This window comes from Neopsephotus bourkii, unplaced genomic scaffold, assembly GCF_033783945.1.
Source record: "Neopsephotus bourkii isolate Nb327-2 ecotype Australia unplaced genomic scaffold, CSIRO-AGI_Nbou_v1 NB_1060, whole genome shotgun sequence".
Classification (NCBI taxonomy): domain Eukaryota; kingdom Metazoa; phylum Chordata; class Aves; order Psittaciformes; family Psittacidae; genus Neopsephotus; species Neopsephotus bourkii.
In genome coordinates, this window is record NW_026901548.1 from 364,465 (window position 1) to 389,164 (window position 24,700).

General features: G+C 61.2%; 3 protein-coding genes across 4 annotated transcripts; 1 reads left to right on the forward strand and 2 right to left on the reverse strand.

Moving 5' to 3' along the window:
• Nucleotides 1–1,879: 1,879 nt before the first annotated feature.
• PCIF1 (phosphorylated CTD interacting factor 1) lies at nt 1,880–14,656 on the reverse strand. 2 transcript variants are annotated; one of them, XM_061361341.1, is made up of 17 exons: nt 14,593–14,656; nt 14,252–14,349; nt 10,649–10,787; nt 10,390–10,514; nt 9,269–9,406; nt 8,705–8,835; nt 8,332–8,486; nt 7,957–8,104; nt 7,674–7,757; nt 6,885–6,984; nt 6,509–6,671; nt 5,246–5,418; nt 4,391–4,477; nt 3,723–3,907; nt 3,237–3,330; nt 2,878–3,053; nt 1,880–2,142 (listed from the first exon to the last, which is right to left on the reverse strand). In XM_061361341.1, the coding sequence occupies exons 3-17, from the start codon at nt 10,770–10,772 to the stop codon at nt 1,902–1,904; spliced, it is 2,124 nt and encodes a 707-aa protein (XP_061217325.1). In that variant the 5' UTR covers nt 10,773–10,787; nt 14,252–14,349; nt 14,593–14,656; the 3' UTR covers nt 1,880–1,901. The 2 variants fall into 2 exon arrangements, with proteins under 2 accessions (XP_061217325.1, XP_061217324.1); XM_061361340.1 differs by lacking the exon at nt 14,593–14,656 and having other exon boundaries at nt 14,252–14,374.
• Nucleotides 14,657–16,854: 2,198 nt separating this feature from the next.
• On the forward strand, nt 16,855–20,062 carry PLTP (phospholipid transfer protein). The gene is made up of 15 exons (XM_061361363.1): nt 16,855–16,973; nt 17,114–17,213; nt 17,289–17,417; nt 17,505–17,660; nt 17,841–17,904; nt 18,012–18,075; nt 18,157–18,248; nt 18,362–18,538; nt 18,692–18,751; nt 18,834–18,995; nt 19,115–19,182; nt 19,259–19,301; nt 19,414–19,477; nt 19,551–19,627; nt 19,717–20,062. The coding sequence occupies exons 1-15, from the start codon at nt 16,862–16,864 to the stop codon at nt 19,855–19,857; spliced, it is 1,509 nt and encodes a 502-aa protein (XP_061217347.1). The 5' UTR covers nt 16,855–16,861; the 3' UTR covers nt 19,858–20,062.
• Nucleotides 20,063–20,356: 294 nt separating this feature from the next.
• On the reverse strand, nt 20,357–24,694 carry CTSA (cathepsin A). The gene is made up of 15 exons (XM_061361364.1): nt 24,591–24,694; nt 24,262–24,425; nt 24,073–24,184; nt 23,907–23,957; nt 23,609–23,695; nt 23,372–23,527; nt 22,986–23,077; nt 22,599–22,683; nt 22,392–22,483; nt 22,133–22,211; nt 21,884–22,032; nt 21,726–21,801; nt 21,563–21,652; nt 21,357–21,458; nt 20,357–21,251 (listed from the first exon to the last, which is right to left on the reverse strand). Exons 1-15 carry the CDS (start codon nt 24,639–24,641, stop codon nt 21,168–21,170), a joined length of 1,470 nt encoding a protein of 489 aa, XP_061217348.1. The 5' UTR covers nt 24,642–24,694; the 3' UTR covers nt 20,357–21,167.
• Between the last annotated feature and the right edge of the window lie 6 nt (nt 24,695–24,700).

The following is a 24,700-nucleotide window of genomic DNA, read 5'->3' on the forward strand; positions in this document are numbered from 1 at the left end:
GCCCCTTGCACAGACCCGACTGGGTCCTGGGGTGCTGCTGCTCAGAACCCATCCCCTCCACTTGCTCAAGGGAAGCGCCAGGGATAGCAGCAACCACAAACCCCCCCCTTCCACCTTCTGCTCTCTGCCTGGATAAAGGGGGTGTCCTGCAGAGGAAAGCACGGGGCTCCCTGCACTGAGCACTCACCTCCACTGAGACCTCAGCAACGAGGTACTTACCAAGGCAATGGGCAGCACCTGGGGCCAGACCCCCAAGGAGCACTTGCTGACTCCCCCCAGGGCTCGTGCCTCCGCTCACCTGCACCTGAGGAACCAGCTCCCATGGCTCAAAGTATCGAGTACCAGGCAGAAAAGGTTTCTGAAGCTGCAGCTTCCAGGGCCAGGCGGTCTCAATGATCCCCTGGATCATCATGGAAAGCATCCCTGGAGAGCTGTGGGGATGCTGGAGCAGGGGGCACTCGGAGCCGGGCCCCTCCTGCCCTGTCCACGGGCAGGGAAATGCTCCAGAGGACTGCAGGCAATTCTGGGCCCGCAGGAACGCTGCATCAGGGAATGAGCACGGCTGTGAACCCCTGAGCCGCCCTCACAGCCTCAGGCCAGGAGAGACCGGGGGCAGTGACAGCTCCTTCACCCAACAGCCAGGACACGGGGAGACTGAAGGCAGGAGCTGAAGCAAGACCCCAGGGGGAAGTCGGGTGCATTCACCCCAGGAACCTCTCCTCTCACCAGGGCCATCAGGGCCCCCTGCAGGCTGCCCAGGCTGGCTCTTGGCATGGCACCGGTGGCTGCTTTGTGCCATGAGGCTCAGCCTGGGCCTCCCTGTCTGGGACAAAGGGCTCCCAAAGCACCAAGAGCTGAGACCGTGCGAGCCGACACGGGCTGGGTCTGCGCTGAAGAGGCCGAGCAGGAGCCAGGGCAGGGAGAGCCAAGCCCTCACCGTGGCAGCAGCTGGGGGGCTTCAGAGGCTCACACCAGCCATTGGGAAAAACCTGTTCCCAGGAGCCATGGGCAGCACAGAACGGGTCAGGTGGAGCTGAGAAACCCCAAGGGTTTTCTACCTGTCATCCAGAGGGAGGCCATGGGGTGAGCACAGCCCGGGCTGTGAGAAGGAACGGTGCGGAGCCGGCGCAGAGCTGTAATGCTGGTTTTTAATGTTCCTAAGAACTAGGAAACAGAAATCAAAAATAGACTTTGCTCTTCTTGATAAAAGTAATAAAATGGTTAGCGGTGTTAAATTAATCCTTAAAAAACAAAACCCAAGGAGGTTAAATAAAGCCCAGAGGCTCTGCGTAAAAACCACGACGACTACAAAACAGCTGCAAAGACTTTACACACCAAAGGAGCTCCTCTGCTCCGCTCCTCCCCATAGGGCAACACAGCGTCGGCGAACACGGGACTCACACAAGGGAAAGAAACACGGATGCGATGGGAGCAGCCTCGCGAGCTGCGGCGCCGCGGACGTAGCTATTTACACTATGGACACGGAGCTGCACTGGTGCCGCCCTGGCTGCAGGAGCCCCCGGGCTCTGCCCGGTGCTGTCCTGCCGGTGCTGGGCTGCGGGCGCTGCCAGGCCCCTCCAGCCACGGTGCCGGTACCGGTGCCGAGCACTCGCGCTTCCCGCCCGTCCCTCTGTCCGTCCTTGCACCGGGCCTGCGGCTGCGGCTGCGGCTGCGGCTGCCCCTTCCTTGGGCGCTGCGGCTCCTCCTCAGCACCGCGCCGGCTCCCGTGCCCGGCGCTGCCGGAGCCTCCCCTCCCGCGGCTCCCGCGGTGCGTGGGCGCTGTGCAGTTCGCGAGGGGCAGCGGTGCCGCGGAGCTGCCGCGCAGGAGTCCCCTGCGGCCGGTGCCGCGCAGGCAGAGTCCGTCACTGCCCCCCTGCTCCCCTCTGCTCCCACCCTGCGCCTCAGTTGGCATTAGTGTCCCGGCTGCTGCTCTGCTCTCGGCCCAGCTCCCGCTCTTTGTCCGCTAGGGAGGAGGAGGAGGAGGAAGATGAGGAGGAGGAGCTGAGGGTCCGGCCTGAATGCTTGTAGGCTGCAACGAGCTCCTGCAGCCGCTCCGGGGTGGGCTCCCACTTGGCAAAGCCTGCGCTGTTCTGCAGGAAGAGGATGGCCGTGTTGTGCACAGACTTGTAGTACATCTCCTCTCTGGAAGAGAAGACAACCGGCACTCAGCATCTCCAACTTGGAACGCACCCAGACCCACTGCCTGCCCTCCTCTTCCTGTGCCACATCCAGGACAAGGGTACCTTCTCTCTCATATTCTCCCATTACCCTGAGCACAAGAGTGGGCACAGTGCAGTACCAGGCACTTCTCAGTAAAGGCAGAGGCTCATGAACTTTCAGAAGAGAAGCACTGATGCTGCACAGCCACGTTGCTCTCTACCAGCACGTGCATCACTGTCCCTGCAGAGGGAGACTTGTCACACTAAGGTGTCTCTTAACCAGGTACAGAGAACTTCAGTGTCTGAGCACTTGTTGCTTAAACAAGCTGTTGCCTGAACTTGTTTCTTCAGCAGCAGACCAGCAGCCAACTTGCTCCACTGAGATCCCACCTGCCCCTTGCTCTGCTTCCCCCCAGTGACTCTGAACACTGCAGCATCACTGCTGCTCAGCTGCTCCCCAGTGGTGGACCAGAGCCGATCCCCACAGCAGCCCAGGCAGGATCTGATCAGGCTGACCCTGTGCCAAGGAAGACACCATTCACAAGCCTTTTGTGGCAAAAATACCTCAGCAGTCATGAAAGCAACATGAAACTCACACATGGGGGTGAGCCCTGCCCTTGTCCTTGCCTGCTCCCTGTTCCCATTGATACCAACTTAGGCCATTTCTGCCACATGGCTCAGACTGGCATTCCCAGAAGGATCCCAGGAAGAGGCCTACTTTTTGCAGACGTGCTGGGAGCCGCTGCGGTACTCGTGGTCGAAGGCTGGCAGGCTGAGCTGGTGCCGCTTGAACTTGCTCTGCTCCATGCGGATCAGGGCTGTTGTAGGGGGGTCCCGCCACTCGGGGATGAAGACGATGAAGGACAGAGGCTCAGTGGAGCTCTCCAGCAGTTTCTGTTCAAAGAGAAAATGAACAACCTCAGCGCTGGCAGAGCAATGATGGACAGGAAACAGTTCTGTTCTAGAGCAGCGCTGCAGCAGCCACCCTCCTTCACCTGCTGCATCACAGCCCTGCTGAGGCTGCGGGAGCAGTGGGGAGGACAGGACAGATGCAGCTCCACACGTGAGCACACATACCTCAAAGTGAGAGACCATGGCATTCATCAGCTCCTCACAGAACGGAGGATTTACCTCGAAAGAGCCACTTACAGGAAAAAAATCCAGGCACGGGCTGGAGGAAAAGGCAAAGATCCCCGTCAGAGAGGCTGCAGTTCTCATTTTCATACCTTAGAAAGCATGTTTCCTCAGGAAAGGCAGTCAGACTCTTGGAAAGCCCAAATCCCTGGCAGTGCAGTCTGACCAGTGGTGCTGGTCCCTGGGGACACACTCCACAGTCCTCACTGCAGGTGCCTGCTGATCTAAGCTGATTGAGGGCCCGGGTCTCCACTCTCCAGAACAGGGACAAGTGCTGGCAGACCCACAAACTGCATCACCCCAGGATCAGAGGCCTTTCGCAGCCAGTCTGTGTCCACTCACTGCCCTTCTGCAGCCCTGCATCCACACCCCCTCCTCCACAGAACCCGCCCTGCATCCACACAGAAACAGCACCAAACGTGGACTCACCCCCTGGATCCAAAATACCCGTCTGTATCCAAGAAGGCCGAACAGTACTGTTTAAAATAGCAATTCAGAGGCGAGGCAAAGCATTCAAAACTCACTCCAAAGAGCTTGTGGAGCGCTTCGAAGACGTGCACGGGAAGTGACCCCTGCAGACCAGTTCCTTCATAGAGATTCACACCAAACATCATCTGAGGAGAGCAAAGCCTGGGTGAGCCGTGCCTGCACTCGCTGTTCCTGCTGCTCCCTTCACTGACCACGGACCCAAGGCCACGTCCATGCACCCACTCCTCTAGGTACGCAGGGCCCCCTCGTCCTCTCTCAAATCGTGTAGGTCCCCTGCATGTACCCAAGAACGCTCTTTAGAGATTTCAGCCAACTCAGGCCCCACAAACCAAGTGTCAATTTTCACACATATCCCCCATGAGCCTTCACCTGGGCCTCAGGGTCCACAACTACTGAAGGTTTCTCTCATAAATGATTATCTCCACTCCCACTGAGGTCTCCTGTCAAGATCACAATTGCTCCCCTGACCTCAGTCCTGTCTCCAAGCACCGGCAGCAGACCACAGACCCGGTTTAAACTCTATTTTGCATCAGGCTCCTGGAGCTGTGGGCCTCTCCCAGAGCACAGATGTAAAGTTTCTATTAGTGAGGCTTTCTGATATACAGCACCTGGTATCGACGGAGAAGGCACCAAACCCTGGGCAGGAACTTTTCAAAGCTAGAGTCGTCAATGCAACTGTACCGGTACAGGAGCCACTGCAAGAGAAAGCTCAGCAGTAAGCACAGACACAATGAGCACAGACAAGAGCACACGAACACGCCCGGAGAGGAAGGCTCAGCAGCAGCAGCAGGAGCTGGTGGGGCTCTGCATGGAGGCCGTCAGCACATCTGCTCTCACCACGTGAGGGAACCACGAGCTCCTGACTAGCATGAACTTCAGAGCAGCCTTCCAGTATCTGAAGGGGGCCTATAGGGATGCTGGGGAGGGACTCTTCATTAGGGACTGTAGTGATAGGACAAGGGGTAATGGGTTCAAACTGAAACAGGGGAAGTTTAGATGGGATATAAGGAGGAAATTCTTTCCTGTGAGGGTGGTGAGGCACTGGAATGGGTGCCCAGGGAGGTTGTGAATGCTCCATCCCTGGCAGTGTTCAAGGCCAGGTTGGACGAGGCCTTGGGTGAGATGGTTTAGAGCGAGGTGTCCTTGCCCATGGCAGGGGTTGGAACTGGATGATCTGAAGGTCCTTTCCAACCCCAACTATTCTATGATTCTATGAAGGCACCCACCAGCAAGTGCCTCGGCAAGAGCTGCCTCCCTGCGGGCATGGCCGCTCCTGCAGCACAGTTTGTGTCCAGCACACACACACACACACATACACACACCCCGTCACCTTGGGGCTATTCCCAGCAGGAGCCTGCCCCTGGCTACGGTGGGAGCAGCTGCGCTCAGGGCAGTGTCAGCAGCCCCCTGCACCGTCCCTCCCCTCGCAGGACAGGGGCACAGCCCCAGGGCTCAGCACGCACCAGTTTGCTGAAGTAGTTGCGGCTCACTTTGACCATCTCCCCCTTGTACCGCACGCACGCCACGTTGTTCTCCATGTGCATCTCCACGCTGGGCAGCGGCGGGGAGGGGATGGCCAGCCTCACTGGGTAGCAGTACACCAGCCGGTCCTGCACCTCGGGAGCCTCCACCTCAGCTGCAGAGCGTAAAGAGAAAGGCAGCCCATTAGAACCCAAGGACATGTGGGACAGATCTTCCCTTCACCTCCAAACATGCAGTGACAGGAACAGGGCTGAAGAGCAGAGTGGTCCCCCCAGAAGCACATGGTGATCCTTCACAGATCCCATAAGCAGCTACCTAGGTTCTGAGCTGATTCCCCAAATTAATTCCATCACCCACTGCCAGAGCACAGGAAAGATCCATCTCTAAGACAGACCTGTAGGCTGCACACAACCACCCCAGCATCATGAGGCGCATTCAGACAAGTAAAACACCCTCCTTATTGCTATACTTATTTCAGTTTGCCCCAAACTCATCCAAACCACAATAGATATTCCCAGGTTGTCAAGCACAGGAGGCAAAGGAATCTTCCTGCTACCTTGTGGTTACCCATCATGGGCAGCAGCTTCAGCTGGGAGAGAGAGAGCTCATGGGAGAGATTAGTTAGAAGGAATGAGGGATTCAATCAGGTGGGAAGAAAAGCAGAAAAAACAAGAGCAGCCAAAGGCACACACTGGGATCTGAAGTGAGTCTGAGGAGACGTAGGGCTTGAAAAGGAAAAGGACTATGGAACGGTGATGGTGAAAGCAGCAGGAACCATGTAGGAAGCAAAAGGTGACCAGAGGCAGAAATACAGACATAAACTAGGAAGAAAGAACAAAGAAAAGATCTGCCAGAAAAGGAAGAATGCTGTGGAGGAAAGGGATTGTCAGCTGTCCCCAGGAATTCATGCACAAGTACAGCAAAAAGGTATGATCCAGGGCAATGAACTGACCCTCTGTGCACTGGGGTCAGCTCCTAACAAGCTGCTTCATCCTGATAAATCATCATTTATGACACCTGATATCAGAGATGGCCACAGCACCTGACGGAATGCACTTTGCCTCTGCACTCCGGTGGGAGTGCCAGCTAAGACCTATGCTGGACTGGCTATTCCTGACTATGAAACTCAGCCCCATGGTCTCAGAGCACCCCCCAGAACATGCTGCTGCTGGAGTGGGGCCAAGCCAGCGGATGTTTGTGCTGCGGTGCAGTAGCCTGATAGCTCCTCCGAGCTGACTGCGTACCAGATATATTGTTCTCTTTGAGTATGGCAAGATTCTTCTCCCGGATCCGCTTGACGTACTCAAGGGATATGTAGTAAATCTTACTGCAGATGCCTTCAACAGAGTCCTTCGCTGCAGCAGACACGTGGGGCCCACACTGTTTGCGTAAGTGCTCCAGGCGGTCCTGAAGAACCAGAGAACCAGAGGCCCTCACGCATCCCACCAGAGGGATGCGAAGCCTCCGGCGCTCCCAAACCAGAGTAAAGGAAAGCAGTCGCAGCCTTCTCCAGAAGGACCTTCATCCATCCCCACCATGTCAGATAAGGGCTTTTCCTGTGGCTTTCCCATCCTTTCCCAGGCTCCCTGTGCTCAGCTGCCCACACAGAGGGATACTGACCATGTAGTCCTCCTTAGAGGCAGAATGGTCCCGTCGCAGCCAGCTGAAGGTGTCCTCCACGTTCCACTTCACCACCTTCCTGCTGTCTGGCGAAGCACTCCTGCTCGAAAGGGAGCAGCAGCAGTTAACACACAGCTGCAGGGCAAGAGAATCCATCCACCACCACAGCTCTGCTACTGCTCCCTCCAGGCCTCCTCTGGAAAGGGCTTCCAGACATCTGCACAACTAGGGACTGCCAAGGACAGCGCAGCTGCCTAATGCCCTCCCTGCAGGAGAGGCAGAGAAAGCATTTATCTATCTTGGAAATGACCCGTTTTGACCCTGCCTCTCATTTCCAAATGCAGCTGCTGCTCAGAGCTTGTGGCTCTGAGAAAACCACCCCATTAACAAGCTTTCCATTTCCCCAGTGGCTGTCATCTTCCTCAACTCTGTCCTGTGGCAGAATCTGTCAGAGAAATCCCACATGGTATAATAAAATACTACTGGAAGCTTGTTGCTCTTCAACAGCAGTGACTGCTTGAGCAGTTTTTCTCAGGGATAAATGGCAGAAGACACTCCATGTCCAGCATCTCACAGATTCTCACTTGTCTCTGCTTTCACTCAGCTTCCCAACACTCTATCAAGGGATGCCTCCAGCACTACTGGTTTTCTTCTGTATGTTCCTAACCTTACTTCTCCTCAGTAAGATTATGACCAATGCTGAATAACGGGATGCAGCAGCTCCTTCTGAAGTCCCTGTAACTTTCTTTTCTCCTCTGAGCATGGCAGCAATGCAAGAGGAACTCCCACCTGGACTCTATCAGCCGCTTCGCAGCCTCAGCGTACTTGAAGAGCAGTCTCTTGGCCTCCTCCCGGAACTTTATCCTGGACAACCTGAGATGAGTTTAAAATCAGATGCATCAGTTCCACAGCTGCCACAGAGGCCAGGTCCAGTTCCCCGGACTGACACCCCCAGCACCCCACTTCATCCCCAGTGTAAAACACAAGAGCACAAAACCAAGGCAGATAAATATATCACTGGACCAGACCTACCCAAAGCCATCCCAGCAAGGTGCCCTGCTTTGAACAGTACCTGATGGGAATGTCATTCATGATCTCTCTGAACATGGAAGGAGACACTACTGGCTCGCAGTCACTCGGTAAAAGAGGATCTGTCCCTTTGTCAATCACCTTCCTCTCCAACATCCAGCGATTAAAGGACTCCCTTGGGGGGTCAATCCCTGAAGAAACACAGGAAAAGGGTCTAACCAACATGACAAAGGTGTGCCCAAAAGCTCTGATAAGGATCATCACATTGGAATTCTGCCTGATAAGTAAGTATATAACAGACAATGTCACAGAGAGTAAAACCACCACAAAAGGAGATCCCAGGACAAGACAGACAACCAAAAGGCAGACCACTCAGTACTGCAGACTGAGGTGACCAGGGGAGCCAACAGGAACCCACCTTCTCGCTGCTGGCAGAGCTCACGGTAATGTTGCCGCAGCTTGAGAATGAGCTGGGATCGAAGCAGCTCCACCTCAGGGTGTGGAGAAAGCACTTCAGATGGTGCCCTCTGCTTAATCACTGCGTTTGTCTGAATATCCAGGTCCCAATACACTCTATGGGAGAAGAAAATGTCATCAGGGTGGCCAGATCATGGCCTAATTCATTATCAAATATTCTAAAGGTGCTTCCTTGGGCTGTCTGACCAGCCAGGAAACTGAACTATCCAGGCTCCTTGCAATGATAGAGGGGGTGTTACATCCCTCAGGTTCTGCTTCAGAGATGTCTGATCTACCACCAAGAAAAGGACAGCAGACAAATGGAGACAACTCACTCAGTTGGTCGTAAGAGAGCTGCCTGCTGTTTATCTTCAGGTGAAACACACCATGCCTTCAGAACAGAGCTTCCTGGAACACTGGGAGAGCTGGGGACTGGCTGAGCAGCCGGGTTCCCTGGGAGGTCAGCCTGGGGGTGTAAAAGATGAATTACTGCCCCACAGAAACAGGTAAAGGGGAAGCAGCCGGTGCAGCCAATGGTCCTGCTAAGCAGCACTCGGGATACCCCCAAACTGCTGCAGCACATTCTGCCTGTGCTGGTGCACATTAACATGGATGTGCAAGTCACCCTGCTTCAGTCCCAGTCTGTGATGTCCCAGCTGCTTCTCAGTCCCAGTCTGTGATCTGCCAGCTCCCATGGTTTGACTCAGGCCATAGGAGAGAAATGATGACCTGGCAGGACCCGAGTCTGCTTCTGCTCTTCTACTTTCTGAGTATCAGCTGAGCTACACCAGGGTGGCCTGACCCTGCACAGCTCAAAAACCCAGATGCGAGTTCCAGACCCCCAGGTTTCAGGTGGAGCAACATCCTTAAACCTGTTTGTTTCACAGCACCAGACCCACCTTGGGCTTTTTCAGACTGTTGCCGCTTGGTGGAACCTCCTCAGAGAATCTCCTCTTCCTCTGCTTGCTCTCCACAGAGGCATCTATCATCCCACCTTCCAGGGGCATCGGAGCCGCGTTCAATCCCAGAGGGTCTGACTGTGAGCACCCAAACAACAATAGCACGTGTTAGTGCCACAAAGAACTGTTGTGCTTTAGCCCAGCCTGTAACTCAGAACCAGGCAGCCGCTCACTGACTGCCCCCCTTCTTCCTCGCCCCGCTCCCAAAGGGATGGGGAGGAGCATGGAAAGAATGCAACTCCCACGGGTTGAGATGAGAACAGTCCAGTAACGAAGGTATAACACAAACCACTGCTGCTACCACCAGTAACAATAATGATAAGGGAAATAACAATGGAAGAGAATACAACCGCTCACCACCCACTGACTGATACCCATCCCACCTGAGCAGTGATCTAGCCCTGTCGGGTACCTGCCCCCAGTTTCTATACTGGGCATGATGTGCTGTGGTATGGAATACCCCTTTGGTCAGTTTGGGTCAGGTGTCCTGTCTCGGCTTCCCTTGCCCTCCCTTGCAGACCCTGAGGCTCACAAAGTCCTTGGTCATAGTCAACATCACTGAGCAGCAACTAAAACAATCGGTGTTGTCAGCGCTGTTCCCAGGCTGAAGTCAAAACCACAGCGCTGGGCCAGCTACTGAGGAGAAAAATGACTGCTGCTGCTGAACCAGGACACACCTGAGTCCCAGACAAAGACAATAAGCCCTCAGTCCTAGCCTGACATAGAGGGACAGAAGAGCACCAACGCTCACACATGAAGGAAGCAAAAAATTCCCTTCTAGACCTGTGCTGGTTGGTTTTTTTATGACTTAGTTGAGAACAATGCATCACAGCTCCCCCAGGGTGCTCTCTGAGCAGAGCACCACCCCAGAACAGCACCAGCCGAGTGTGCACCAGGAGGAAGAACATTCATTGGAACCAAGCCACACAATGGACTTCACAAGGAGCTCTGGAGGCAGTGAAGACCCTCCCACATGTGCAGTCTGACACCCACAAGACCAGGGCACCTGTCCCTGCACAACATCCCACCATCAGCACAGCCCCCCAAGAGCGTGCACTTACAATGACATCGTGCTGCCCCAGGACTGGCATTTCCCACAGAGACTGGTTAGTGAAGCGATTGAAGTAGTAAGGGCGATTCTCCCGCTTGCTCCAGCACTTCTCCCAGCCAGCCTGCACCAGCTCATCTGGGAACACAGCACGAGTCAGCAGAGCAGCATCCGCAGCAGCAGCCCCGCTGCTGTCAGAGCCCTGACACACGCATCACCCAGCTCCTCCTGCACTCTCCCCTGCTCCAGAGCCCCCTGGAGCAGCGCTCTACCTGGCAGGTCCTGCACCAGTCGCAGAGGTTTGGGGGAGCTGGGCTGGTTCTGGTTGGAGGTGCCGGGTGAGTGACTCATGAGAGACGCTTCCTCCGCAGGGCTTCTGTGATTCTCATTGGCCATTTCTCAGCAACCACACTGGAAAACAGAGACACGAAACCCGTGTTACAGCAGGAGATCCCAGATGCACTTGGTCCATTCAGCTATAGCGCTGCAAGCTCGTTCTGGCAATAAAACAGGGTTTGAACGAGTCCACACAGCACCTAAGCCCTCAGTAATACCTGCTGCCCCGCACACAGCACCTAAGCCCTCAGTAATACCTGCTGTCCCACACACAGCACCTAAGCCCTCAGTAATACCTGCTGTCCCACACACAGCACCTAAGCCCTCAGTAATACCTGCTGTCCCACACACAGCACCTAAGCCCTCAGTAATACCTGCTGTCCCACACACAGCACCTAAGCCCTCAGTAATACCTGCTGTCCCGCACACAGCACCTAAGCCCTCAGTAATACCTGCTGTCCCGCACACAGCACCTAAGCCCTCAGTAATACCTGCTGTCCCGCACACAGCACCTAAGCCCTCAGTAATACCTGCTGTCCCACACACAGCACCTAAGCCCTCAGTAATACCTGCTGTCCCACACACAGCACCTAAGCCCTCAGTAATACCTGCTGTCCCGCACACAGCACCTAAGCCCTCAGTAATACCTGCTGTCCCGCACACAGCACCTAAGCCCTCAGTAATACCTGCTGCCCCACACACAGCACCTAAGCCCTCAGTAATACCTGCTGTCCCGCACACAGCACCTAAGCCCTCAGTAATACCTGCTGTCCCGCACACAGCACCTAAGCCCTCAGTAATACCTGCTGTCCCGCACACAGCACCTAAGCCCTCAGTAATACCTGCTGTCCCGCACACAGCACCTAAGCCCTCAGTAATACCTGCTGTCCCGCACACAGCACCTAAGCCCTCAGTAATACCTGCTGTCCCACACACAGCACCTAAGCCCTCAGTAATACCTGCTGTCCCACACACAGCACCTAAGCCCTCAGTAATACCTGCTGTCCCGCACACAGCACCTAAGCCCTCAGTAATACCTGCTGTCCCACACACAGCACCTAAGCCCTCAGTAATACCTGCTGTCCCGCACACAGCACCTAAGCCCTCAGTAATACCTGCTGTCCCGCACACAGCCCCTAAGCCCTCAGTAATACCTGCTGTCCCACACACAGCTAGCTGGGAGGAATGCTGAGCTCTCTGGTGCCAGGTAGGGAGCTCTTAAGGCCAGCATTCAAAACACTTTTTCCAGCTAAAGCCCTACTGAGAGCGCAGTGCATGGCCCATAGAGCAGCACTGAGAGCATAGAACATAAACCCACTCCTCTGTGAACATATGCCACCTCTGCCTCGCTCACACCACAGCCAAATCTGACCTGTCACACTCGGAGACACTTTAAAACAACATCTACACACACAAAAGTGCACATCATTTAACCCAATGGCTCTTGTTAAACAACTTCTGCTGTATAAACCAGCCCTGCTGCTTCACTGGTAACAGCCCCTGTGGTTCAGAGAACCGCAGGCAGGGCTCAGGGCCTCCTGGCCTGTTCTCCTCAGCATGGCCCAGCCTAGCTGCAAGGCCTCAGGCAGCTTTAGCCTTTGGTACTTTGTCATTTGCATAACAACAGTTATATACGGGAGAAGCTCAGGTGAGACAATCCAGCTCCCCTAAATCATAATGTACCGCTGTCAGCTAGAGAGACAGAGCCGGGCTTTTCCTCAGTCACCACTGCTCCCCCGGGGAGGTTTCTCTAGCAGCACTGCAGCCTGCTCCTCCCCACAGCCTGAAATACAGCGGCAAAGCCCCGGGAAAATGAGGTATTTTGAATAATTACTGTCACCTCAGTTACCTAATTCGACTCAGGCCTCTGGGGATACGCTGCCAACACCGAAGTCAGGGCTGCAGCAGCACAATCTTGTACCCAGAAGTGTTTCTAACTGACCACCACAGCACCCCAGCTGTGCATGCACTTTAGATCACCTCATAAGTAACCCCCTTGTTTGGTCTGCACGCCAAGTTACCTGCAGTTATTCCCCTGCCCGTAAAACCTGCTGGCTCTGTCAGAGGGGCAGAATGGTGGAGCCAAAAGGATCCCCGAGTTAGCAGGCACTAGCTGGGGTGCCTGCAGTACCACCTGTGGAAGTGGTGTGATGCAGGCCAGGGCTGAGGAACCTGACCCCTCTCAGCACCTTGGAAGATGTTTCCATCCTTCCAGCCAGGGTGAGCAGTGAGAGGTCGGGGGCACTGCAGGACCCAGGAGCTTCGCTCTCTGCTCACAATCAGGCAGGTGACAACAACCAAGCCCACAGCAAGAGCGTCTGGCACACAGCTCCAGTGCAGGGCAGGACGTGCAGTGCTGCTCAGCCAGCACTGGGCAGTGGCTGCAGCCCCTCAGCTGCCAGCCGAGGGACTACTGGAGCCCTCCCAGGCCATGCTCAGCCCCTGCTCAAACTGAAGCACACACAGGTGCTCATGTGTCCTGCCCGGTACACAGAGAACACCTTGTAATGAACCAGTACACACTGACGGGACCAGCGCTCCCAGTGAATGTCAAGAGGTGACAGACAGTGCTGGCTCTGAAGATCCTCCTGCACTGGCCAGCACACAGCAGCCGCAGCGACCTGCTGGTGCTCAAACCCACTGGCAAAGAGGGGTCCGTCCCTGTCTCTGCCTTCTCCTGTTTGCGGATAAACCACGATGGTGGAAGTAGGCAAAAAGCTTTATCACTTGGTCAGGTTTGATGAGTACTGAATCCAAGTACCCTTCAGGTATGGGTAAAGGGAAAAGCAAACTGATGGGAATCCTGACTTTTATGCAACTAGTGTCGGGACTTAGACAGTAAAAGGGATCCAGAATGATAATAAAGGGATCCAGACTAATCCAGCATTTTATGGTGATTCTGGTTGGTTTTATACACCACGCACACAGTACTTCACAGACAACACTGTCCCTGCCCAGAGAGCTTACAACCTAGGAGCAGCAACGCGACCAGCGACCGCAGCAAGGGGGAGGGAGACACAAAGTGACGAAGTACAGCGGACAGGGGCTTTGCTTGTTTCCGTTTCACTGAGGCGGGATTTTACACAAGACAACGGCAAACGCAGACAAAAGAGAGCAGCGACAGCCCCCGGGCACAGCAAAGATTCTCCCTCATCCCCGAGCCGCTCCGGGAGGCTGGAGGCCAGGCCACTGCCGCCCTCCATCGGTACCTGTCCCGTCCCCGAGAGCCAGAGCCTGCGCCCGGGCGGCACAAGGGCCGAGCGGGGCTCCGCTCCCGACACGTGTGGCGAGCGCGCCGGGGCCCAGGGACCGCGTCAGCCGCGGGCAGGGAAGCAAGCGTGTGGGGCCGCGCTCCCGGCGTTGGTGACCGGACGGAGCTCCTTGGCGCGGCGGGTCGGGACCGGCGGGCAGCCAAGGGGGCCGGGGCCGAGCGGGTGCGGAGCGGAAACGGCGGCGGCGACAACTCTGCAGGCTGGACGGGAGGAGTCCGGGGACACGGTGGAAGCGGGGCGGAGGCGAGCGGCCCCGCGAGTACTTACGGTGGCGGGCTGCCTGGCGGGACGCGTGGCCGTCGCTCCGTGCTGGCCGTTGCCGCATCCTCATAGCGGGGCGTCCCGCGCCGGGCCCGCGGGGGCCGCTGCGGAGACAGAAGGCCGTTACGGCGCCGCGGGGAGGAGCCTCCGGGCGCGGGCGCGCGCACGCGCGGCGGCGGGATCGCGGGCCCAACACGGCCAAAGCAGGCGCAGCGGCGGCGGCAGCGACTACGCTCTAAGATGGCGGCCGCGGGCCTGCGCCGCCTCCTTGCACCGCCTCCTTCCGCCGCCCGCCCGCCGCCGCCCGCCCTCCCTTGCTCGCGAGCAGCCGCGGGCGCGCCGCTCACCTGTGCGTGCTGCCGGGGACTGCGGGCACCGGGCGCCGCGACACCTGCCCCACCTCCGCCTCGCCCGTCCCGCCGCCGCCATCTTGCGCCGGGACCGCGGGCCGGCGGTGCGCAGGCGCGGGGCCGCCCCCCCTTGGCACTGCGCAGGTGCCGCCGCGCGGCCACCGCCCAGCACATGCGCGCTGCCCGCCGGCCCGCCGCGAGGGCGCCTGCACGCAGCTGAGCCCGCGCTCCGGCGAGCGGGGAGCGCATGCGCGGAAGGGGAGCGGCGGCCGCGGCGCCATCTTGGGTGTGTGGGGCCGGCCCCGCCCCGGGCAGGGCCGCGCCGCCGCTATTTCGGGCCTGAAGCGGTCACTGCGGCCCAGCCCGGCCCAGCCGCGGCGGGCAGGTCCCTGCACAGGCCGGGCGCGGTCGCCGACAAAGCGCCTTTGAAGAGGCAGCGGCGCCGGGGCGGGGCCGGCAGCGGCAGCGGCTCAGCGGGTGCCGTAGCTGGGCTTCCCCCGCCCGCCGGGCTCGGGCGTGGCTTGTCCCGGTGACCGCAGTGGGACCCCCGCGCGTCCGAACGCACGTCCCCGCCGGGGCAGCGTTAGCCTGGCCGCAGTCGGGTACAGACCGGCTCCGGTGCTGGCGGTACCGGGGTGTGCCCGGGCCCGCGCTGCGGTGTGCGGCTGCAACTGAGCCCCGGAGGTGCCCCTCCGCCGGCCCTCGGCAGCCTTGCCTCCCCCCGGGACTCGTCACCGCTGGCGGCTCGGCCGCGCTGCCCTCACTCCACTGCGGGCCCTGCCCTGCCCGCTCCCTCTGCGCTGCCCCGCTTTCCGCGGGCTCCCCGGCAGCGGCCGCAGTGCTCCCTGTCCCGCAGGTCCTGCCCTCTGCTCCCGGAGCAGCGGGGTCAATGCAGGAGTTAATGCTGGCGAAGCAGTTGTGGGGGGATAAGTGCTGTGTAAGCACTGAGCCTCCCCAGAGCCTCCCTGTGATGGGTGCGAGCCCGCGGCGCAGCTCTGCTCTGCTGCCCCTCAGCACAGATAACCCCGGGCCACAGAGGGGTTATCGGACCGACCCCTGCCTGCGGGGGAACAGCGGGTTCCGAGGGTAGAGGAAAGCGCTCTGAGGGCAGGGGCAGCTCCCAGGCGCTCTGTGCTGGGTGCTTGCCGGGCAGGAGGGAGCAGGACAGCAGCCTGGGTGCTGCTGGCAGCCTCGGCAGTGCCCGTCATGGTGCCATGAGCGCCGGGACCTGCCAGGCCGCCGGCAGCAAGCTGGGCACATCCTGCAGCCCCGAGGGCTCTGGCAGCGGTTGCTGCACCCGGCAACATCGGCGGCTTCTCTGCCTGGGGCTCAGGTCGCAGATGGGCATGAACCAGCCTGCAGATGGGCATGGGCACACCCCAGAGCCGGAGCTGGCAGAGGGCGGCTGGGGGGAAGTTGGCACCAGGAGCAGCCGGGGGGGCTGCCCCGACTGACGGAGCCCTCACTCCCCACGTGCCCGCAGCGCTGTCCCTGCCCCGGCGCTGTCCCTGCCCGCGCTGGCAGGCACCGAGCCTGGGACCCGCATCCCCCCCGCGCCGCTGTCTCCTCCCAGCTGTGGGCTCGCAAGGAGTGGCCGCGGGTGGGCTCTATAAAGGCAGAACCGCAGCCGGCGCCGAAGAAACTCCTGGCGCTCTCCCTCCCTCGGTGCCTTCACGTGATCCCGCTTCCCCCCGCCAGGGGAGCCCAGGACAAGCCCCGCTGTAAGTACCCGAACCGAGCCGGGTTGTGTCCCGCTCCCCGGGCCCTGCACCAGGGACCCCACGCTCGCCCCGTGAGAACGGGGGGGCAATGGAGTGGGGAGCCCCAGAGCGTCCCCCAGCCCTGCAGGGGCTCTGCCTGTTGCTGCTGCTCAGCCCAGCCGCCGGGCCGGGCCCCCGCACATCCCCGCAGCGGGGCTGGGGAAGGGGGGCAGCGGGGCTGCCCGGCTCCCTGCAGCAGCAGCTCCCAGCCTGTGCCTTGCTCCGCGGGACTGGGGCTGTTCAGGGCTGGACGCTGCTGGGGCTGCAGGAGCGGATGCTCCCGGGCACTGAGACCCCGCGGGGTCCATGCAGGGGCTCTGCCTCCTGTGGGCTGCTCCTCTCGGGGGGTTCAGGCGATGGGGTCTGGGCAGCAGCGGGAGCTGCGGGTGCTCCTCGGGCCGTGCCGTGCGCGGGGGCTGTGAGCAGGGCAGGCACCGGCCGTGGCCCCCCAGCCCGCCCCTGCTGACCCTCGCCTCTCCTCTGCTCTGCTCTGCTCCAGGTACGAGATGGCTGCCGGCAGCCGCCTCCTCCTCCTCTTCCTCCTGCCCTGCCTGGTCACCGCCTCACACAGCCCACCCGGCTGCAAGATCCGGATCACCTCCAAGGGGCTGGAGCTGGGTAAGGGGCCCCAGGGCCTGGGCAGAGGGAGGCTGGGCACAGCCCCGGCTGGGCTCTGCCTGTGCTGCACACACAAGGGTGATGCTGCTGGGGGGAACACAGCCTGGCGGTGGCCAGCCCGGGCTCCCTTTGCTTTGCAGTGAAACAGGAGGGGCTGCGCTTTGTGGAGCAGGAGCTGCAGAACATCACGGTGTCGGACCTGCACGGGAAGGAGGGACAGTTCCACTACAACATCAGCCAGTGAGTGCTGCCTGCTGCCCGCAGCTCCCTGCACCCGTCTGTGCGTCCTATACCCCCTCTGTGCCCTCCTTGCAGGGTCAAGGTGATGGACCTGCAGCTAGCGCTGTCGGACCTGCACTTCCAGCCGCAGCAGCACCTCGTCTTCAACATCAACAACGCCTCCATCAGCCTGCGCTTCCGCAGGCAGCTGCTCTACTGGTTCTTGTGAGCTTCCTCCTGCTCCCGCTGCCCACCCCCGGCTGTGCCCGCTGGGTGCTGAGGGCTCCTCTCACCCATTTTCCTCGCTTCCAGCTATGACATCGGGTCCATCAATGCCTCTGCGGATGGTGTCCACATCCACACAGTGCTGCAGCTGGCCAAGGACGAGGCTGGGCGCCTCAAGATCTCCAACATCACCTGCAATGCCTCCATTGCCAGGATGCACGCAGGCTTCTCCGGCACGCTCAGGTACACCTGACACTGCTACAGCAGCCCCGTCCCTCTGCCAGGGCAGCTTTGCCTCTGCCCAGCTCCCAGACTTCCCCTTCTGCACCCTTTGCCCCCCCCCCCGTCTGGGCTTTGTGCTCACATGGAGCTGGAGTCACAGGGGAAGGCAGGCGGCTGCAGAGCTGCTGTCGTGTCCTGCAGGAAGGTCTACGAGTTCCTGAGCACCTTCATTGTCACAGGGATGCGCTTCCTCCTCAGCCAGCAGGTACAGCCCAGTGCACACAGGCAGTGGGGACCCCAGCCTTGCTCTGCCTGCAGGAGCAGGAGGGCCAGGTCCTCATCCAGACCTCAGCCCAGCCCCTTGCTTTTCAGATCTGCCCATCACTGGAGCACGCCAGCCTGGTGCTGCTCAACTCTGTGCTGGACACGGTGCCGGGTGAGTGTCACTGGGGCAGGGGGCCGGCGCTGGGCATCGGGCTGCTTGCAGCACAGTGACAGCAGCGTGTCCTCCCGACAGTGAGGAACTACGTGGATGAGCACATAGGGATTGACTATTCCCTCCTGCGGGATCCGGCCGTCTCAGCAGACACCCTTGATCTGGACTTCAAGGTGAGGGCTGGATCCTGCCCTGCTGAGGGCAGCTGTGCTGGCTGCATGCTGGGCACCATGGAGCGGGCTGGGCTGTGCTACAGCCACAGAAACCTCTGCTGTTCTCGGCCTAGGGCATGTTCTTCCCACGTGTAAGAGAGAGCCAGGAGCTGGAGAACCACGCGGTGGAGCCGGTGATCAAGGAGACCGAGCGCATGGTCTACGTCGCCTTCTCCGAGTACTTCTTCGACTCGGCCATGCAGGCGTACTTCCAGGCGGGCGTGCTGGCCATCGAGCTCCAGGGGGAGAAGGTGAAGCAGGGCAGGAGACCAGGCTCCAGGGGGCAGCTCTCTGCGGGCAGGCAGGAGCGGGGCCGGGCTCTGCCCACACAGCAGATGAGGAACAGCTCTGCTGGGTCACCAGCGACTGCTCGCTCACCCTGGGGGTGTTTGTCTTCCCTGCAGGTGCCCAAGGACCTGGAGGTTCTGCTGAGAGCCACCTTCTTCGGCACCATCTTCATGCTGGTGAGAGCAGCACTTGGCCGGGCGGGAGGCACGGGCAGAGCCCAGCCCAGCTCCCTGCCCATGGCTCACCTGCCCTCCTCAGAGTCCCACCGTGGATGCGCCCCTGCGGCTGGTGCTGCAGGTCTCAGCTCCCCCCCGCTGCATCATCAAACCCTCAGGCACCTCCGTCTCCGTCTCTGCCTTCCTCAACATCTCTCTGGTGCCGCCCGGCCGCCCGGCCGTGCAGCTCTCCAGCATGGCCATGGTGAGCAGAGACCCCTGGGCCTGGACCAGCAGTGCCCAGCCCACATGGGAGGCTGCGGTGTCCCAGAGCCGGGCTGGGAGCAGCACCCAGGGCTGGGGGTCACCCTCCTCCCTCCACAGGAGACCAAGCTGAGCGCCAGGGTGTACCTGCAGGGGAAGGCGCTGCGCGTGCAGCTGGACCTGCGGCGGTAGGGCCCGTGCGGGGCGCTGGAGGCTGCCGGGTGCTGCCCCCGTGCCCCGCTCACGCCTGGTTCCCCCCCGCAGGTTCCGCATCTACTCCAAGCAGTCGGCCCTGGAGTCACTGGCGGTGAGCTCCCGCAGCAGCCCCTGCCCGGGGCACAGGACACGGCCTGAGCCCCCCGGGGCCGAGCAGGGCCTGGGCTGCTGCTGCTGCCTCACCCAGACCCCTCTCCCCGCAGCTCTTCTCACTGCAGGCCCCTCTGAAGACGCTGCTGCAGTTGACCATCATGCCCATCATTAACGGTAGGCACCAGCGCTGCCCGCAGAGGCCTGGGGCAGCTGCACTTGGCTTCACTGCATCTCTCCCTCCCTACAGAGAGGACCAAGAAGGGGGTGCAGATCCCACTGCCCGAAGGCATGGACTTCACCAAGGAGGTGGTCACCAACCATGCGGTACGAGGACAGCCTGGGCCCCCGCACTGTGCTCTGTGGGGCAGGGCCCATTCCCAGCCAGCCTCATGCTGATCCTCTCCCCCTCGCAGGGATTCCTCACGGTGGGAGCTGATCTCCACTTCTCCAAAGAGCTGCGAGAGGTGATTGAGAAATACCGCCCGGCGCCCACAGCCGCTGCCCGCCCCAGCCCAGAGCCCACAGCACCCAGTGTGGAGCCCCCCCAGCTCTAGCGCTTCACACTCACTCCCCCACTGCGGATCCAGGGCAGATCCCGGGCTGGACCCGTAGGCTGTAGGTAGGAAGCAGCGTCCCTGGTCCCACTGGCACGTCCTGCAGGGCCCCGTGCCCTGGTGGGTAGCAGCAAGGTGGAGACGGACGCTCTGGGAACCCCTGCTGCTCCCCTGCTCCTCACACTAATAAACCACGCGACTCCAACCCCTGTGGCCTCGGTGTTTGGAGGTTGGGCCCGTGTTGTGCATGGGGAGAGGTGGTGAAGGAGGCAGCCACAGACCAGTGGCAGAGGGGCTCAGAGCAACTGCCCCTCCCTGCTCTTGTGGGGGCCGTTTCCAGGCCTCCGTGAACACTGAGCAGTGTAGGGGACAGAAGGCACACAAGTCTTGGTGCCCCAGCACAGGGTGGCAGCACTCACTGCTGCAGCATCCTTGGCACAGGGTGGTGCCCATCAGAGAGCAGAGGGGTAACAGAGCGGTGCCAGGAGCTGGGCATAGGGAGCAGAACCACCTGGTTCAGAGAGTTTATTGCAAGTTCCCAGAGCGCTGTGTGCCCTGGGCAGGGAGCGGGCAGTGGGACTGTCCTTATGGAATGGCTCCTGCAGCGCCATCAGAGGGGAGAGCGGGGCTGGAGCTGAGAGCCCTCCAGGAGCTGCCCGCAGCCACCGCCTGGACTGTGCTTTCCTAACGGGCCCTGCCTCGGTGTGCCCAGGGCTCTGCGTGCAGGGGCAAAGGGAAGTGTGCGGCTGTGCCAGACCCGGGGGAAGCAGCTGCCACCCCAGACAGGGAAGAGGCGACACAGGAAGCCACAGAAGAGCTGGCAGCTGCAGCAGGCGCACAGCTCCCTATCCAGAGAGAGCAGAGCCCGCGGGGCTGCTCCTGCCGCCCGCAGCCCCATCCTCAGCCCGGGCTAGCACAGGAGCCCCACAGCCTGCAGCAGGGGCGGGTGAGCGGTGCAGGAGCCCCACAGCCTGCAGCAGGGGCGGGTGAATGGTGCAGGAGCCCCACAGCCTGCAGCAGGGGCGGGTGAGCGGTGCAGGAGCCCCACCGGCTGCAGCAGGGGCGGGTGAATGGTGCAGGAGCCCCACAGGCTGCAGCAGGGGCGGGTGAGCGGTGCAGGAGCCCCACCGGCTGCAGCAGGGGCGGGTGAGCGGTGCAGGAGCCCCACCGGCTGCAGCAGGGGCGGGTGAGCGGTGCAGGAGCCCCACCGGCTGCAGCAGGGGCAGGTGGGTGGTGCAGGGGCCCTGGCGCAGCTGCAGTGGGGCTGTGCAGGAGGTGCTGGGGGCAGCCGGGTGCTGCCTCCACTGGTTTTAGTATGGCTCATTCTTAATGAAGCGGCTGAACATGGTGAAGGCAGCGAGCGGCCGGTCCGTGGGCACCATGTGCCCAGCTCCCTGTGGGAGATGGGTGGTAGCAGGTCAGCCACAGCCCAGCCAGCCCAGCCCCGCTCTGCCTGCGGCACTGGCAGCCCTGTGCCCCCCGAGCCCCCACAGCCCTACCTTGATGGTGAGGAAGGCGATGTTGGTGAATTCCTTCACGAAGCCCCCGATCTGGTTTTCACCTTTCTCCGTGTAGAGCCAGGGCCGCCGAGCCACCTGAACCTGGGAGCAGTGCGGTGCCCTCAGTGCCCGCTGCCCTCGCCGCAGCCCGCCCCTGGACACAGAGCTGGGCACCAGCCCGGCCCAGGCCTGCACTGCCCCTTTACCTTCTGGCACAGGGAGTCCACAAACCACTCGTCCCCGAGGAAGTTGCAGGCCATGTCCACGTCCCCGTTGTACACCAGGATTCGGTATTTCTGGGGGCAGAAGGATGGTGAGCGCTCCGCAGCTCAGCAGAGCCGGGCCTGGGGCTAGCCCCCCCCCACGCACCGTGGCTCCGAGCAGCTTCAGGTACTGGTCATTCATCTGCATGTAGAGGCGCTTGTAGCCGCGGTTCACCTCAAAGCTGGGCAGGAAGCATCAGCATCAGCATCAGCACCAGCACGGCTGGGGCTGGGGCCGGTCCCTCCCGCCCGGAGCTCACTCACCTGCAAACCTGCCACTCCGGGGCCTCGGCAGGGATGTGCAGAGCCTTCCGCACCTCCGGGGCGTTCAGGTACACGCTGATGTCTGTGGAGTTGGTGCAGGGCGGGTCCATCCGCACCTTATTGCGGGCTACCGGCATCCGGAACAGGTTCTGGGAGAGCGGGGAGAGGCCCTGCCACAGCTGCCTGCGGGGGCGGCCGCTCTCTGCCCCCTCCCGCCCCCCCGAGGACACGGGCGGCCCCACAGCTCACCTGCCGCCACGAGAACCTCATGGGCATGCGGATGAAGGAGTTGCCCAGGTCGTGGGTGATGAGGTAGTCACCCTCATACCTGCAGCAGGAATGACGTGGGATGGGCTGAAAGCCCTGGAGCAAGAGCTTGGGGCCCTCCCTGGGGGAGTCCTTGACAGCAGCCAGGCCCGGTCAAAGTGTCCCAGAGGGGCCCGAGCCCAGCCAGGACCCCCCTCACAGCAAACCAAACCAAGACCCGCTGCCCTGGGGCTGCTCTGACCTCAAGCCCCCGGGGACGCCGCCGTCACACGGCGCATACAGGTTGTAGATGTTGAGGCCGGACTCCTCCACGATCTGAATCATCTCCTCCATCTGCAACGAGCCGCAAGAAGGGGCTGGGGCTCAGCAGGATGCTCCAGGGTCCATGGCGGGTGCTGCTCCCCCCCAGCAGTGCAGGGCATGGGCTCGGGGCTGCCGCTCCCCTCACCTTGAGGGTGCAGTTGAGGTTGGAGTTGTCGTGGAAGTTGCACTTCTCCTGGGAGCAGCAGAAGGCCTGCAGGTCTTTCCACAGCCTGGGGGCAGAGACCAGGGTCTTGAACCGCACTGCCCAGGTGGCAACACCAACACCAAGCCATCGGCTGTGGCTGCAGCACTGCAGGCTCCCAGCCTTGCTGCTGCATGGCGCGTGGCTCAGCCCATGCCCTGTGTGCCCCTGAGCGATCACACCCATGGAGCTGCCCATGACAAGGGGCCATCTCCACAGCCCGGCTGCTGGCCCAGGCCAGGGGCTCCCTGTGTCCTGCACACCACAGACCCAGCCAGCCCTGGCCCACTCATACAGGGACAGAGCAGCCAGCACCCCCCCCCTTCTTACTCGGTCCCCAGCAGGCCGTGGTAATAGGCAAAGTAAACCAGGGAGTTGTCATTGATCTCATAGGATGAGAGACCGTTTCCCACAGCGATTCCCTGCGAGGCAAGAAGAAAACAACTCTGTTGTGTTCCTGCTCCCCGCAGGGCAGCCGCAGGAAGCAGATGCAGCTCTGTTTACTGCACGGAGGGAACAGGGAGGGTCAGGGCTGCCTGAGGACGCTCGCAGGGTCCCCCACGGCCGGGCTGGGCACGTCCGCAGCAGCCGCTGCCAGCGTCAGCACGAGATGAAAGGCACGGGGCCAGCCCTGCCCCACACCCCGCAGAGAGCCCCGCACGCCCGTCCCCACCCCAGCACCGCAGCAAGGCCGGCGGCAGAGCCCCACTGCTCACCTTCAGGTTGAGGCTGGGGTCCTGCATCACCCACTCGGCCAGCGTGGGGATGTAGATTCCCCCATAGCTCTCCCCTGTGAGGTAGAGGTCGTTCTTGCAGTACTCGGGGAAGAGCCGGAGGAAGTCCTTCAGCGCCAGGTAATTGTTGTGAGCAACCTGCAGGGCAGAGGGGACGCGTCACCAGCAAGGCAGGACCCCCGCGCCGGGACGGGCCCCTCCAGCAGCCCCGTCACTCGCCTCCGTGTCGTTCGTGGCGTACTTCTTGTCATCAGAGTACGAGAAGCCAACGCCAGCGGGGGACTCCAGGTAGAGCACGTTGGCAACCTGCAGGGAGAGCAGAGGAGAGGGAGCTCAGAGGGTCTGCTCCTGGCTTGAAACAAGCAGCACCCACGGGTGCCTGGGCTCCTGCCAGGTCTTGAGAGCAGACTTGAGAGGAGAAAGAGCCAGGCCGGGGGCCGCAGGAATGGGCTCCGTGGCACAGGCAGGAGGAACCAGCTCAGGGCCACCCTCTCCCCTCAGCCGTCTGTGCCCATACCTTGTTCCAGGCGTAGTCGTTGTACTTCAGCGTGACCCCATCGGGCTGGACCTGGGGAGGCAGAAGGCGGTGGCCGAAGGGCACAGCCAGGCTGGCCCCGGTGGGGCAGCTCGTGCTGCACACGCAGCCTGACAGCCCCGGCCAGAGGGCAGCTGCGGCTACTGACCAGGAAGGGGCCATGCTCCTTCAGGAAGCCCTCCATGGAGCTGCAGCCGGGGCCCCCGTTCAGCCACAGCACCAGGGGGCTGCTCTGGGGGTTGCTCTGGGCCTCCACGAACCTGCGGACACGAGGTCGTCAGCGCCCGGCCAGCGCCTGCCCTCGCCCGCGGCACAGCCCGGCGCTGCCCGCACGTACCAGTAGTGCAGGCGCTTGCCCGGCCCGGCGCAGAGGTAGCCCGAGAAGTGCCGGAAGGAGGGCTGCTTGCGCAGCCCGGGCAGGAAGGTCACCTCATGGTCCGGGGGGGCGGCTCGGCTCAGCCCCAGCACCAGCGGCAGCGCCAACAGCAGCACCGGCCCCATCTGCGGGCGGCGGAGGAGAGAGGTCGGGGCGCTGCCGGCCGGGAACGGGAACGGCACCGCCAGCGCCCCACGAACCGCTCCGGTTGTCCCCGGCCCCACTCCCGGTGCCCGCTCCCTCCCCTCCCGCCTGCCCCCTCCCGCCCGGTGCCGCTGACCCCCGCTTACCCCCGCAGCTCCCGGCGCGGCTCCCGCAGGCGGCAATACCGGCAGGCACATGATACCCACCCATATGACCTCCCGCGATCACGTGAGCGGGGTGGGGCCCCGCGGTGGCC

Coding starts and splice junctions, on each gene's coding strand:
- PCIF1 (XM_061361341.1), bottom strand. CDS start 10,772: ATGGCCAATGAGAATCACAGAAGCCCTGCGGAGGAAGCGTCTCTCATG. Junction 6,985..7,673: donor AAGCGGCTGATAGAGTCCAG/GTGGGAGTTCCT, acceptor CCTTTCGAGCAG/GAGTGCTTCGCCAGACAGCA. Junction 6,672..6,884: donor CCTCTAAGGAGGACTACATG/GTCAGTATCCCT, acceptor CTGGTTCTTCAG/GACCGCCTGGAGCACTTACG.
- PLTP (XM_061361363.1), top strand. CDS start 16,862: ATGGCTGCCGGCAGCCGCCTCCTCCTCCTCTTCCTCCTGCCCTGCCTG. Junction 17,418..17,504: donor CAGCTGCTCTACTGGTTCTT/GTGAGCTTCCTC, acceptor CCTCGCTTCCAG/CTATGACATCGGGTCCATCA. Junction 18,076..18,156: donor TGTGCTGGACACGGTGCCGG/GTGAGTGTCACT, acceptor TCCTCCCGACAG/TGAGGAACTACGTGGATGAG.
- CTSA (XM_061361364.1), bottom strand. CDS start 24,641: ATGTGCCTGCCGGTATTGCCGCCTGCGGGAGCCGCGCCGGGAGCTGCG. Junction 24,185..24,261: donor GGCAAGCGCCTGCACTACTG/GTACGTGCGGGC, acceptor TCGTGTCCGCAG/GTTCGTGGAGGCCCAGAGCA. Junction 22,212..22,391: donor GGCGTCCCCGGGGGCTTGAG/GTCAGAGCAGCC, acceptor TTCCTGCTGCAG/GTATGAGGGTGACTACCTCA.